The 15,877-nt window shown below is 40.4% G+C and overlaps 1 protein-coding gene across 9 annotated transcripts in view; it reads right to left on the bottom strand.

Annotated features, from left to right (window-relative positions):
• The window catches only part of grin1a (glutamate receptor, ionotropic, N-methyl D-aspartate 1a), a 31,406-nt gene that overhangs the window by 13,313 nt on the left and 2,216 nt on the right, over positions 1-15,877 (bottom strand). For 3 of the 9 annotated variants that reach the window (XM_034206359.1, XM_034206364.1, XM_034206365.1), the window contains exons 2-14: positions 14,922-15,056; positions 12,915-13,091; positions 9,024-9,086; positions 8,170-8,267; positions 7,088-7,209; positions 5,944-6,118; positions 5,048-5,192; positions 3,254-3,340; positions 2,704-2,851; positions 2,272-2,399; positions 958-1,122; positions 619-737; positions 155-267 (exon numbers count right to left, since the gene is read on the bottom strand). In XM_034206359.1, the coding sequence (XP_034062250.1) occupies positions 155-267; positions 619-737; positions 958-1,122; positions 2,272-2,399; positions 2,704-2,851; positions 3,254-3,340; positions 5,048-5,192; positions 5,944-6,118; positions 7,088-7,209; positions 8,170-8,267; positions 9,024-9,086; positions 12,915-13,091; positions 14,922-15,056 (1,675 nt within the window). The remainder of the gene's footprint in view (positions 1-154; positions 268-618; positions 738-957; positions 1,123-2,271; positions 2,400-2,703; positions 2,852-3,253; positions 3,341-5,047; positions 5,193-5,943; positions 6,119-7,087; positions 7,210-8,169; positions 8,268-9,023; positions 9,087-12,914; positions 13,092-14,921; positions 15,057-15,877) is intronic. The other 6 variants (XM_034206369.1, XM_034206360.1, XM_034206366.1 and 3 more) reach the window with 3 other exon arrangements.

Raw genomic sequence — 15,877 nt, 5'->3', positions numbered from 1 at the left:
TGGAACCACAAACGCCTTAATTATTCCAACTCCGAAACTGTGTAAGACCAAAGTACTCAACAGCATAACAGTGCTCTGGCAGAAAGGATACATTTACTTGCGATTACATGAGGGTTTAGAGATTTTCAGGAATGACTTTCCTTTATAATCTTACCTTCTCCAATACCGGAGTTCAGCAACACTCCCCAGGAGAACCACATAGCAGATGATAAGGTGAGGGCATCTTCTTCTTCTTCTTCACTGTTTACTTTAAATCTTCCAAACGGGCTAGAGGGAAGAAATTGGGAGGGTTGCAGGAGATAAAATGAGAAATCGCAGAGAACCTGTAGGGAGGAAAACCCTGGCGACCCCAGGCAGGGAAGGGAACTGAACATGAGCGGGCAAAGCAAGTAGGAAGACGAACTGGGAAAGAAAACAGACAAAGACAGGGAGAGAGCAGTGGGATGGTTGGAGCCGATCTTCACCTCTTTCTGCCTCCGTGTCCATACCGAGGTAAGATCTACAGCGCTCAAGAGTGCATGTACACACATTTCTCACACACACATTCACCCATTCAGTTGTGATTACACGTAAACACACACATGGGCACACGCATACACACAGATGTCCCCCTTGTACCTGAACCGGTCTAGTAGGTAAAGCATCACCGCCACCACATGCACCGAAAGACCCACCAGCAGCCACAGCGTGCTTTGGAACGGCTGCATGAACGAGTCCAGTGTACTGCGAGGTATTTCCTGAAAACACACATGGCAATTGTCATTAAATTGGACCTACAACTTTGAATACATTTGCATATTATTGTCACAGTGAACTTCAAGGTGGCATTTAATCAAAGAAACAAGGTCATTGCAAGTGTTGACAGTAGATAGATACACAAGGGATACAAATCTTTTCACAATAGAGCTATACATTTGGCCTAATAGAGCATCAAATGGACGAAATGAAGACACTTACCTTTTTAACAAGGATGGTGAGACCTTGATATTTAAAGGGCTTGGAGAATTCGATGTACTGGGCTCGTTCGTTGTTAATAGTCAGCGGGGCTACAATCATGTCAGCCAGGCCCCCCAGGAGCTCTCCCATCATGCCATTCCACTCTTTCTTGTTACTATTGTTCACCTGAAGCCCCAAAAGGAAAGTGTTAAAATGAGAATCAGATCCTGCTGTCGTCTAGACCACAGAATGTTTGCAGACTAAGGATTTAGGATAGGCCAAGTGGGGATATAAGTTCTTAAGGCGTGCTTCAAAACTTCGAAACTGGCTCTGAGGATCATAACAGAGCTTGCTTATTTTCAGGAATCAATAAGATCATGCATTGAAGGACACCAGAATTGTAGAGTATTGTGCTCATGCGTACGGTTTCTCTGGGTTAAAGATGAATGCTTCCACAGAAAGCCTGTTTAGATTAAATATAAGTGGAAACTCAGGTGATTACTCTTTGTAGGTTCATCGCTACGAGCGACCCCTTTCAAGTTTGTCAAATTGATTTTCATTTGAATGATAGCCCTTTTAAGGCGTTGTGCAAATTGATTTAAGTAGAGGACTATTACGTTTTATTGCTAACCCGTCCACATTAAGATTCTCTAACATAAGTTATAAAACAATATTTATTCAGGGGTAATATTGAAGCAAAGGATATTGTAAAACATGACTTATTGCCAACACCTTACCTGAATGAACAAGCCCTAACCAATGGGCAAACCCATAGATCGACTACATTTGTGATTTAACAAACTAATAAATAGTGTATGATGTATAATTCTTCCGTGTTGATGCTAGTCAACTGTTGAGGCTCAAATCCTCAATTTACCAAGAAAATATCCAACCTTTATTCCTTCTATTGTTAGCCAATGTTAGCTAAGCTATCGTTAGCTTAAAAACGTGAGCTAAACATAATGTGCTAAGCTAACTGCAAATATAAGTTAGCAAACTGTTGAGGGGAAAATGTCTGTCAATATTTGTGCATACAGAAGATGAAGTATTTTGCCAATGAAAACCAATCTGCAAATCCTAGTTGACTAAAACACTCATGGTGATGGCTGCTCAGTGTTTAAAGCTGACACCAGTAGACCTGCTGGACTTTTGATACCTGGGGTCTCCGTTTTATGACCGCCTATTGCTTCAGCTCTGAATAGTTGTTAGATCACTACTGTTAGTGGAATAAAATAGGGAGATTAAAAAGAAGTTAGGTATTGAATGTGAGGATTTGCGTGCAATATGTGCCTCATGCAAACATACAACAAAGAGCGCTGTAAAGGTAAAACTAACCCGCTCCTGTGTTCCAAATTTCCCATCAGCCACCAGGTGCACCTCATAGGTGAAGTTCATGGTCATAGCCAACTTGATAAGGAGATCAACACAGAATCCGTAACAACATTGGGGAACAATTGGGCGTCCTGTAATAAAACCAGCAACAGTTCAAAGTTACAATCACTCTTAAGGCAACACGTAAGTTTGTTAATCTAAAGGCGGCGAACGAAGACGGAACGAAATGTATGACACTGCTGACGACCACACACAGTCATACTGTTGCCAGAAACACAAACACCAAGCATGTCCTAGCATCCCCACAAACACACATTCTGAATGGCACACTCAGCTACATGCATACATATATAGATACCTACTGCATATATATGTATGCATCTCCAGTGGGTGTTTGGCGGGTGCAGTAAAAGCACAGAGATAATATAAACGTCCCTGATAGGTTACCTGGGATGGTCTCATTGGGCCCAGTGCAGATAACCTTTTTTATTAAGACTCCATTTAATGTCATTTCCTCATGGCATGTTCCATCCGGTTGAGTTGGTTTCACATACACAAATGGCTCCTGGTGAATCGTCACTATCTACAACAGATGGGATAGAAAGCTGTTTATCACATAGACAGATATGGATCTGTTCAGATCCTGAGGGACTTTAGCGAGAGAGAGAGAGAGAGAGAGAGAAAAAACATGCATGGAAAACCCCAGCAGATACACAAATACCCATGTACAAACTCCCAGATACACATGGACGCACACAGACGGATGAATGTAAAAATAAGTGACAAGGATACAGATGAGAGGTTCTTTGGACGCCTAAGACAAATTTGAAGAGATCAGAAGTCATGGCAAATATATCACAGCATTTCTTCACTCCCCTCGGAGAAACAAGTGCAGGCGAGCTGTCCAACACGAGTATATCAGCTCAGGTCTGGATCTGTGTAGACAAGAATGTCAGATTTCAGCAGCAAAGCAAAGGCGCCCTACCTTTAGTCGAGTGGACATCTGGAAGCCCTGTGGTTTCTCCGTCTCTCCTCCAGGCCAGATGATCTTCCGCTGATTGTTCATTACCACCTGCGGATGCCACACACAGTACAGTAGCATCGGTGAGTGCTGACAGAGGCGTGGTGCTGATGAGGCTCCAGCACTGGGGGTGAGCACCACTAATGAGTCAGATTTATATAAGTGCAGCTCAGCGGCTTCTTTATTTACTTCATAAACCTCTGACTTATACCGGAGGGTTTCAGGAACTTATATTAATCACCCCTATGAGCAGCAGAGTGAAGTGCTGATCCTCGCAGTGCGTGCTTTCGCTGTGTTTGCATTACCGGCCTGCTTAAATATGCAACATCGACTACAAATGAGTTTCATTTCATTTGACAGATTAATCTCAACACAAGGTCAACAAGCTTGTTTTTCCCAGAGATACAGCCGCATGTCAAAGTCTTCCTCAGCAGATTGAGCCAGCTCAGTTGTCATGGAGTTACTTCTCTGTTTCTGAGGTCAAGAATAAATTATAGCCGATGTAGTTAAAAAAAACTAAAACAAATGAAAAGCTGGGTAATATTTCGGAGAAAATGCACAGATTAAACCCAGATATTCTGTGTGAAAGACATTGAATAATCTCTGACTATAGTGTCATAGACTTGCAAGAAAAAACAAAAATAATAGTACTCATTTAAACAAAAACAAATGATTAATTGTGTTTTGACAAAAATTGGAGTGAAGCACACTTTTTATATAATAACAAGTTGACAGCTATGGGGATACCCCAGTTCATGAGTCTTAATATGCAAATATATTTCATGCTTTCATTATGAATGCACGCCTGTTCTGAAGGCATTCAATGCTTGTTTAAACTTGTATGATAGGTGATGCAATCCAGGGAACATTGTGTACTTGTTCCTTTGTTTCTCATGTTATATTACAGTTATAGGGTTAAAGAAATTCACATACAGGATATTTATGTTCTTCCACTGATTAAAAGTCAATTTGTTTTTGTTGTTAAGTCAAACTCCAAACATGATTAATATTTGCAATATGGCTGTTTCTTACATTCTTTTCCAAAAGGCGCTCAAATCTTGAATGTTGTTGTCAAGCCCTTTGATTTATGTACACCAATATCAGAAATCACAAATGTGCCTTGTGGGGGCTTGTTGGCACCTTGGTTTTTATATTGAAACAAATGGAAAACAGCGGCTGCCTGAAAGGTAACACTTTCGTCTGAAAAATGAGGTTGTGCTTTGTAAAATGCTCGGTAATAAAAACAACATTGTATACCTACTTAAGGACTCATGAAGTAAATTGTTAGGCTTCATTTTCAGTAACATGCAGCTCCTGCTTGCCATCGATGTTTGATTCAACCACTTCATTTCATACGTTTGCAGTCATTACTTTACACACCCCTAATGTTGGTGGTACTGACATCTTCCAGCAGGCAGCTGAGACACACTTTAAAAAGGGTAGTATGTTTAACTTGTACGGTCGTTTTCAAACATGTAGCAATAAAAAAAACATGTCATATTTGCAATAGCTTTCACAAATCCACTGCGACACACTGCTGCATCTTGTGTGGGCTCTGGCTGAACTGCAATGTTTGTCCTAAATTAACTGTGGTGTACTAAAGATAGAAAACTGGAGCTGCATGTCCAGAACAAATGTTCAAAAAGACCAGATATGACCTAATTCTCAATAAGAATAAACTAGGGAATAAACTTAGAAAATGCTTTTCCTTAATCATTGACTAAATGGTAAACCTAACTTTGCTTCACCGTCCATCACCTGTGTTCCGTTGTAAATGCCGACTTGAACGAGTCGAGTCTTCTGGTAGTTGAGGATGCTGTAATGGGCGTACTTCCTGTCCCCGTCGTCATTGAACTCCACGCGACCTGTGAGGCCCTCGGGGTATTTAGACGACATCAGCACGCTGGAGAGAGCAAATTAAAATGGTTATCTGTGTGAATGAGCACATGTGTCCATACATCAGTGTGGTGTGTCACCTATTAGTTACGCTGCAGTGCATTTTATTGCGATTGGTTCGGCACAAGGCTCTCAGGCTAGTGGTAAAATGACTGGATATGATGAGTTGATATAAAAGATGATGTCTGCTGCTCTATTTTCCTTATTTATTTAACTTCTGAGAAACTGACCTAAGTGCGTCAGCCTAGATTTAATAAATGGTTGCAAGGAAGTGACAAATATAGAGTTTCTAGCTCATTCTGGAAAACATGATGACCTGACACTCTCCTGTTAAAATTGCTAAAAATCTGGAAACACTTTGTGCCCAACACAACACCAAAGAAACTCCTTCAGAATCCAAATCTGTTCAATTGTTATCGGAAATGAATTGTTAATTGCAGCTTTAAGGTAATTGACGTGACATTCAACAGAAACTGAGAAAACATATTTTATCATTTTAAAAACAGCAGTTTTTCATCGGGATTTAATGCGTCTGGCGAAATGAAGTCTTAAGATGAGTTTACGTTATACATGTTTTTTTTCTGCCACTTTTCCAAAAACGTTTTCCTGGTTTAATAATTCTGAAATACAATTAAATGTCAAGAAATGAAATCAAAACTCAAACGACAACAAACGATACATTTGAAATACGATCATGCCTTTTACATCAGTAAAGCAAAATGAATGACCTAATTCCTCACGGCTGTATTCATGCTTACCGTTTAAAGAGCGGCCCTGTTTTCCAGATGTTGGTGTTGCCCACACATCCTTTCGGGGGTTCAGTGATATTCTCCTTCTCAAAGAGCTCCTGGATGGACTGAGCCACCACAGCCACCGCATCATTGATATGCGCCGACTCATTCTTCCCGTTGATGAGCTGGAGGCCGATCAGACCTGAGACCAGGCCAACAACAACAACAACACATAATCACTGACCAGAGCACAGACGGCCTCTCTGGATCCTTTTGCAATGCACAAAGTGTAAAAACTTATAGGGCCGCCGGTTTAGACATCCTGAATAAAGGTCATACATCAGCTGCATGATCCATCTTCGTTGCCCGTTAATCTAATAACCCATCTGAAAATATCAACATCTTGTCATTTACGAAACGAGGCAGCTGAAAACATGGATCAATTTGACGATGTTGCCACTGATGACCTTTTCACAGCATGTGTAAAGAGTCCCTTGAAGTTGGATCTTTATTTTTTTATTAACGCCCTACCAACTAAGGTTTGGGATTCAGCACAGGCAAAGCATTATTTGTGGTAAGGGAAAAAAGAACAAAAGGAACTTAATGTAATCCAACAACAATCCAACTTCAGCTAAGTTTTCTGATTGCAAGCAGGTCCGTCAGCCTTGCAGACTCCCGGAAGAAGCTGCAGTGTAGGTGGAAGAGACGGGACATGGACGGGACAACAAATGCTCTGCAGGGGTTGGTTGTGTTAAGAGTGCCCGGGGGGAAAAGACGCTGGACGTTTGTGACCACAAAGTGATAAAATATTGTGAGTTACGAAAAAAAATCCAGGGAGTAGAGACAAGAAAGGCTGAGCTTACCATTCTATCAGTTATGTGTTGAAAAAACTTTGTAGTTTGTTAGAAACCAGGGCATTAATATGTCACAAATAGCACAATGACCTGACTTATCCGCAACTAAAAGTGCACCGTCGATACACGGCTCATTTAAACCTTTAAACACAAAGTGCTTAAACATTTAAATGCTTAACATACAACAGGCAGTTATACAGATAATCATGTAAAGCATCCATCATTAATCCCTCTAATCCTTATGTGTTATGATCGGCCTCTGAGTAGAGTCCAGGGTTAACTGGTGCATTCCCGCTGATCTCTCTGGATGAACATACCGTCTGGCGCCTCGCTCAGGGCTTTACCCGACATCTCCCGCTCGCCCACCAGCCACACGTACCCCGAGCCCGTCATGTTGAGGAAGCGGGCAGCCTTGTACACTGCAGCAGCGTCCTCCTCACTGGAGTTTGACAAAAGATTGTTTCTTTGTTTGGTTGACATCACAGTACGTGGAATGAAAGTGGAAATGTTGTGTTCATTTCTATGAGGGGGTTGATTAATGCATGTCCAACCAATTATAGCTGCATGTCATGACATTTTTGGTGAGGGCTCTGTTTTTGTTTAGTATTTTTTAACTCCTTTATTGCTGACAGGAAATGATAGGAGAGAGAGTGGGACATTAGTCTTCTCTGCTGGAATTGAACCAGGAGCGTTCACCTGCTTCCAATTTTATCAGACGATTAAATCCGTTTTTATCGGGAGCATAAATCTAAGGCTTTAGGTCTCTACTCTACCTCTTAGTTTGCTCAGTAGGCAGTTATCGTCCACTGATATGATGGATCACCACGGGAAGATTAAAAATGTTTTAAGTGCAAGCTCTAGGGTTCATATTAATAACGACATGAGCAAAACAGGAAGTCAGGTGACCTATAAAAGAGGGACTAAGGAGGTTGGATGTCAGGTTGATTGATTGGTCATACAAGAAGACCACTGTTCGTGTTTCAAAACTCACCACGTGGACTTATTTAATTTGACTAGATTTAAGGTATGTAACAAACGCCTTTTTTATGAAAAAAGATCATATGATGATAATGAACATTTCATTTAAGACCTTGAATTTCTATTTAAGAAAATGTAAACATTAGAATGATTAGTGTTTTAACTAAATAATTGGTGGTTTATGTAAATTATCAAGCACAAATACTAAAATATCCTCGGCTCCAACAATTTGTTCTATGTCTTATGTTAAAACTAACGTACTTTTTAAGACATTCACTTTAAATGATCCAGCTTGCATTTGTTTTACCCAATTATTTTTCTTGAATGTTATATATTGTTTTAATCAGGTGTGAGGTACCTATGCTACCTTCCCCAATGCTCCGTTGGGAGGAACGTATGCATAGTTTGGGACAAAGCTCACCTGGCGGACAGGATGATGACGCGGGCCTCCAGCTCTTTGGCCTCCAGCAGCAGGGCAGTTAAGTTAGTGTCCTGGCTGAACTGGAGGACTTTCTCTGCCTGTGATCGGGGCATAAGAAAGGTCAAGCCAGCTACTTTCCCCTACCATAGACACCATGCTGCCTCTTTACCTGTTTGCTTTCGAGCTTGGCCGATTTTGATTGAAAACGGGAGACAGATATAAAAAGGAAAGCGATCCAGGGGAACTGGCTCAACTACAAAAAAAAAAAGCTTGGAGGGAAAAAAAACTTTTGCATTTGTCTGCATGCAAACTGAGGGTTATCAAGGCTCCAAAGAAGGACGTGCATGTGTTAGGTAGGGGGGAGAAGAAGGTCAATGCAACCAGTAACTAAAAACGGGTGAAGGGGGGGTGAGGGGGACGTTTTCCCTCAACAAAAAAATTGCTGAAAACTAGGGAAGTGCTACAGAACAGGAGGAAGTAGCATCTGGGAAACGGTTTTGTCCCACACTACCGGTTCTCCACAAAGGAATTGACTTGCAAACTCTTTTTGTGTGTGAGTATGTGTGTTTTGAGTTCATGCATTCCTTTATTGAAGGAGAAAATGAAAATGATAAAAGCGGGGCGCAGTTCACTGACTTTTTATTTTTCTTTAATGACCGAAAATTATAGATTTTTCATAACAAAATCATTCTTCATTTAAATCATAGGGAAATGTCTCAAAGTAAAAAATTAAAGAAAACACGTGCTACCAAGAGAGGAACATTTCTGGGTCGGCTGGTGACTGGATTGGGCTGGTTTCTAGTTGCTACGTTTGGAAAGTTGGTGGGCGGCGTGCATTGACCATGCAAATATACCTTAGGTCCTCGCTTGTTGTCATAGGACAGTTGGTCGAGGTTTTCATAGTTCCTTTTTTTATTCTGATGAGTAATGTGCACAGAGAAAATATGCAGACACAGAAAAATATTATAAACAGTTGAAAATGGAGGGCAGTAAAGCATTCCAACAAATCTCCACTTTTCTGCTTCAAATTAGGAGCTTTAACGGTGGGGCTTGCAAAACATCAGAGACGACCGCTGGATGGAAATGCTCTGGTTCAAGCAACAGTCAATACACAAAACAGCATTAACATAGAACTTTGTACACACAAACATTGGTGGTCAACACAGGCCATAGGATTCTCTACACCAAGAGAAGTATCTAAGAATGACTAGCTCATTAATGGTTTAACGGTATGTAAACTATCAATAGGCTCTTCTATACAATTATCTCTGGAGGTGACAACATTTTTACCATCCTAAGTGTAACACATCCTACAGTAGATCCTAGCTGAAGACGCACACACAAGCGAATGATTCTCAACAAAAATGTATATTTAAGCTATAATCACAGCTGCATATTAGTGAATTCATTGAACATAATTAAAAATAAATTAGGTTTTTGGTCTCAGGTCTTCTCCCTGATCAAATGTAATTGGCAGTGACGATGAGTTTGATGGAGGTTGATACACATGCTATATAATCTCCTGTTGGAATTAAGAAGTAGGGATGGGGGAAATCAAAACAGCGTCACTAAGTATCGTCATAATATCGTAACGTGGGCCCCTGCTGAATGACACCCCTATGTAAATGATGTTGACATCCAATATACTATATTGTTCCCATCAGGTAGATAATATACTGTATTATACTATAAAGTCAAGATGTTATAGTACATACTGTGTGCAATGTATGGTATCTAGTCACAGCACACAAAGTTCTGACTCTCAGGTCGGACTATATTCTGTCACCATAGTTGTCATCATTTTGGATTCCAGTCCCGTTCTGACGGAGGAGACACTGGGGTCCTGCCTGAGACTGGCAGCCATTTTGCAGGAAAACACATAATCTTTCTGCTTCGTGGGGTTTTTATGCAGCTGCCTGGCTCCACAGCTCACACCTCAGTGCACCCTCTTCACAAAGGTGACTAAAGCAGACAAGCTGACACATCAAACGCCATCCAGGAAGAACTCAAAACTAAACGGGTAATCGTTAAAACCTCAAAGATGATAACATAAAAGCAATCATGAGACTTTAACTGCCATGTAATTACAGAGTAAAACAATTTGATCATTAAACATGCTTTTTCATTCATCTTCAGCATGTTATCTCCTTTCCACAAGTACCATCCAGCAGCACTGCGGACACAAATAAAATACTTTGTCCTTTTTTCTTTACCCAAGAGTGTTGCTGGCGCTCTATTTTAGTATCCTCACAGGCGTTAATATTTCATCTTCTGTTGGTCATGTTATCACTCTAAACTCTCCTGTGTCCAGAGCCTGTGCTGGTTGTGACTGCAATCCCCCCGCGACGCTGTGACCTCACTAACGACTTGCCACAAGGATAAAAATAACGCTTCAATTGAACAACTTTATGCAGCACAACAAGGTGATTAGAGAGAACACCACTTCTCATTAAAGCATAATGTGAAAACACTGACGTCTGCCACATCCAAACTAACATCCGTCACCAAAAACCATCAAAGCTGTCGATGCATTTACAGTTCAGCTGTTTAGCTTATTGTCTTACAAATACACGTCCAAGGAAAGAGCTAGTACAGGTTTCATTATCCAGCTCATGTGGTGACATACATGGCATGTCAGAGCATAAGTCGAAAAAATAGCTACGTAGCTACGCAGGGATGTGTCCGAAATTGTCCGAAATGTTTGGTTCCTCTGCTTGTTTTCTTGTCAGTTTTTATATCTACTGGTACTATAATAATAATAATAATAATAATAATAATAATAATAACTTGAATTTATATAGCGCCTTTCATAACCTCAAGGTCTATAGGCTTACTATATTATTTTTATAAGATTTAGGAGAGCATTTCAAGGTTGTTATATTCGTTTTTTTTAAACTGTATATTTATTTCTAATAGCATGACACTTAGACAGATATTTTTATTTTCTTACTGTGAACTTATCCCATATAAAGACCAAAACAAACGTTATTTTTTATTCTTCTATCCAGACTTTTCAAATTCAGAGTTTGGCACTAACTAAAATTGGTTCTTATTTAAGAGGCTAATCTTTTAAAACTTGTCAAACATATACTGTATAGTTTATTTTAAATAAAAAAGCTCATTCCTTTCCTAGCTGGGCTTTGTAGTTTTTAACAAATACCACTTAAAATAGGAGGAAATTGACATTTATTGGGGACTATTTTCAGCTGCGGATTAATACACATTTGGTGCTCTAGTGAGAATTTAACGGCAGCAGCACATTCCATGTGGGTTCAACTCAATATGAATACAGTGTGTGCTCATTGTAATTAAGGAACACAGTTTGACTTCCTGTTATGTTGTAAATGGAGATCTATGGAATAAGATATAATATCAAATACAAAGGAATAGGAATCATTCGGCTTTGAAAGCAGGACAATAGGATCAGTATGAGATATTTATATGGGATTGATTTATAGCACAACAAAATATAATTGCCCTCTGAGTTTGACTGTGTAATTATGGCTGCACACTTTTGGCAGAAATTCTTACAATAAATCCTTCTTATGGAGCCAAATGAGCTTGAGCTGGCCTGCAGTAATGACTAAATAGATGTCTAATTAAATACAAGTAGTAGAGAGAGTTCCCTAAGTATTATGAGTTTGAATGGGACGTACAGATGGGTTCATTTTGAGATCCAAACTCATAAAAAGCAATCAAAGGAACTTCCTGGATTGTCGTCAAGGGCTTTTAGTACACAGATGTAATCTCAATAGTGCAGGATGTGAGTATCATCTATGATTCAAAAGTATAATTTATTTAACTGCAGGGATTTGGTTGTACACGCCAACTTAACGTTTGAAACCTTTTCCTATTGGTGAATCAATCAATCACTTCATTTAAGTAGCTTTTGCTTTGGCTGTGGTTGCTTCTGTGAATAACCCCGGGTGTGTGTCATTTCCAGCGTCTCTTCAGCTTCTGATTTAATTAAATCTCAGAATCAGGACTCATTTCATTCTGAACACACAATTACAGCAATGTGCCCCAGAGAGGGACAGGCATCAGAGAGTGAAAAAAAAAGAAAAAAGTCCCACGGTACTTTCGTCTTATTAAAAGGATGAAATAGATGGCAGATGTTTTTTCCCTTCTTTCGTTATCGTTCTATGTTCCTAAAGGGCACACATCATCGCGGTCTCAAGTCTGTTTTGGCTCAAAGACGATGATCAGCATTTCAGTGACCCACATACACAGCTCTGAGCTACACTTAAAATGGATGCATCAGCGCTATCTGAAAAGGCGAGAACAATCCCCCGTATCATGTGAACACGAGCTAACAGGGTGCAATAAACAAAAAGCCTCTGTGTACAATAATGAAGCCGGCCATTCATCACGCTCTGAGAGGAAACACCTGACTTCCGCCACGGCCCCCGATTACACACTTCAGTCTGTGATGGTTTGCAAGGCCCCACGTTAAAGTCCGCTATTTGGCTCCCAAATGTGGATAGACACAGGATAATTTGGACTATGACGAAAAGCAACGTGAAGATGAGCAAATAAACGTACAAACTTTTGTCAGATTAGACCACATTAGACGCTGTTGATGTCTCTAGGAATGTTAGCCAATGTTTACACAATGGTGAGAAAGAGATATGGCCACATAACAGAAAGGAAAACAGTTACATAGAAGACCTCTTAAGGTTTAAAAACCTTAAACACTCGCGCGCCCACACACTCTTTCAGGGAGCCTGGGAGCCGGAGCATCTCACCTTTGTTTCTCTCTCCTCCAGCAGGGTCTCCAGCCTCTTTTGAGCAGCGCGCCCCTCGTGGTCATCGCTCACTATCAGGATGATGTGGTTCCAGTTGAACTCTCGCATCAAGTCGAACCACACGTGCGCCTGGTGGGAGTACGGAGGGACTGTCCGCAGAAAGGACAGGTGGATACTCTGTGGAGCAGGGAGGGGAGATTAACATTGTGGAGAACAGCTTTTAACGCATGACTCATCGTTAAGAACATGCCAAAAGAAGTTGACAAAAAGATGGCTCATGGGTGCCCTCCTGCTCTTTTAAAAAGGTCATTTATGTGCATGAATTTATTTAGGGGGAAATTTGAGCCAGGACCGTGGTGTTCCAATCTAGTAATCATAATGCTACAACATTAATATATATAACACAAATTGGACCAGCAGTTTAAGAAGGCCCGTTCCTGTTACAACATGAAAACGGCTCATGTCCATTTGGAGAAAAATAAGTTGGAGATGTTTTTATAGAAGCATAGTTCTGTCTAGATCAGGGGTGTCAAACTCAATTTCATCGCGGGCCACATTAGCATTATGGTTGTAACTATATAAATATATATATAAAATAATGCATTATATTACATTATTGCCTCTGAATTGGATTATTGTCAGATAGTGTAATAACTAACTATGTTTGAAAGCAGAAGTCCAGGGCAAATAATTGCAAGTCTCTTCAGTGCGCATGTCACAAAACGAGATGCATTGTGGGACAGGTAGTTTATGGGCAACCTGCTTCTGTAAAGTGGCATGGAACCGTATAATAAATGTATTATATTCTTTGCAAGCTCTTGCGGGCCACATTAAATGAAGTCGCGGGCCGGATTTGGCCCCCGGGCCTTGAGTTTGACACCCCTGGTCTAGATGGTAAAAAAAACTCACAGAAAGAGGACCCTTTTCTAATGGTAAACATCTAAGGTCAATGCCTGACCCCAACCATCGCCCAAGAGTTTCTCAAATCCATCCTACCATCTTGTCAGTACCAAGAAAAATAAAGACTATAGAGCAAAAGGATAAGGGCGAATGGTTGGGCCATTAAGATATCAGACTCAACTACATGCATGGAAGACTTATTGTTCGTCTTTTGGTCAAAGTTTGTCTCTTCATACCATGACCATTAGTCATTCCCTAACATTCGAGAAACCGTCATTTAAATCCAAACCTGTTTTTCTAACCCTAAACGCCAACCCTAGTCCTGAACACGCCAGTCTTTATTTGGAGTTGCTAGGACCAATAAGATGCAGACTTGGTAAAGGGGAACTGAATTTGGTTTGAATCCACTTTTACCAGTCATAACTAAGTCATTTTGGCCTAGGCCTTAACAAACCTCAACCATAGCATTGTAACGTCATATCATGTCATGTCGTCAAACCATGTCCATCACTTGGTGTAAGACTTAACACGCAGACTAAGAGTCTTATCAGGTTGGACCTAACTAATGCTCTTGGCTGACATATGGGTGTAAATGGGTGTCCACATAATTTTGGGAATGTGGTGTACTTTAATTATTGTACACTAACAAAACAGAGACATACAATACGTTGGAAGTTTAAATTCCTGCGGCTGCTTTTTTTTTCTAGAAAAAGGGATACTATGCATCAATATTAAAGAAAATAAATAACTGAATTTAATGCCTTTGATATCATTTAACCTACAAGAGTAGCAGAGATGTCAATCAAATTTAAATTGAGTTATTAAAGTCCTCAACGTCTTTCACATAACATTGCTTTAAAGTTTCATTTCAGTGGCATGTGCTCCATAAAAACATAACTCAGGTCAAGCGCATTATTAATGGCGCTTGTTCAATTTTCAGCAGGAAACCCATTTAATCACAGCTCCCCTAATGGACAGTGATGGGACGTTTAATCTAGAAGGCTTTTGAAGCTGCCCCACGGGAGCTCCTCACTCGCTCACTCTGCGTTCACTCCCCGTCTGTTTTCCTCTCCCTCTATCTCCCTTCAGATCTCATCCATCACTCACCTTGTCGGAGTAGATGGACATGCGGGTGGTGAGCCCCACCACGGGGATGCGGTAGAAGCCCGCAGTGTAGGAGACAGGCGTTGGAGTGAGGTGGTCATTGGACTGGGGAGGGTGACTCACCAGGATAGCGTAGACCTGCAGAGGCACAGAAGAAGAACACTGTTATTTAGAGCAAATGGTAGCACCACTACTCTTACTCGAAATAAAAGGAATCCGATTCAGACTTTTATTTCTTTTTTCTCTTGCTTTTATGGTTTCCCATGTTTGCCGACAATAACATGAACATCTTATCATATTTAAAGATTCTTCAAACACAACCTGTACAAGAACACACATATGGGAAGTACAACATGTCTCTTCTTGGTAAATTAACATTTCTGGCATGAAACCACTGTAAAGAATCCACGCTAAATTCATGACCCTTTTTGTTGGAGGCTGTACCAACACAATGCACACAAGATGCCATTTGTTTGATTAACCTGACAGTATTTGCTATGCACACTTGGAGGATGACTGTATAATAATAACCTTATTAAAAGTTCCTTTCTGAGCCACTGAATTCTCAATTTTAATTTGGTTAGAAGTGGAATGAATGCTCAAATATTTCAAGAAATACACTGTGTAAGAAATGAATTTTAAGGCAGTGCCTCGAGATTAAGTACATATGCAAGAGTCACTTTAATTATTTAGTCAAAATATCACACACTGATTGCCGTGCTGAATGTAGGGCATCCGGGGCCCCTCAGTCTGTAATCCAGTCTTGGCAAAAAACATCTGTCCTTCTACTTCAAGCTTGATTACATGTGTGGTGCGCACTTTGAATACAATATCGTCATCTTTAATTTAGCAGGTGCGACTGCTTCTCCGTAGAGTTGTATTACAGGTTAAAAGTAAATATTTTGAATAAATTGTAGAGGAGCAAATAAATAAGGTCTGAGAGCTCAGCCTTGAGCAAT

The sequence above is a fragment of the Gymnodraco acuticeps genome, unplaced genomic scaffold (genome assembly GCF_902827175.1).
Source record: "Gymnodraco acuticeps unplaced genomic scaffold, fGymAcu1.1, whole genome shotgun sequence".
NCBI classification, from domain to species: domain Eukaryota; kingdom Metazoa; phylum Chordata; class Actinopteri; order Perciformes; family Bathydraconidae; genus Gymnodraco; species Gymnodraco acuticeps.
Note: the sequence above shows the minus strand (reverse complement) of the source record. Positions and strands in the feature narration are given on the sequence as shown.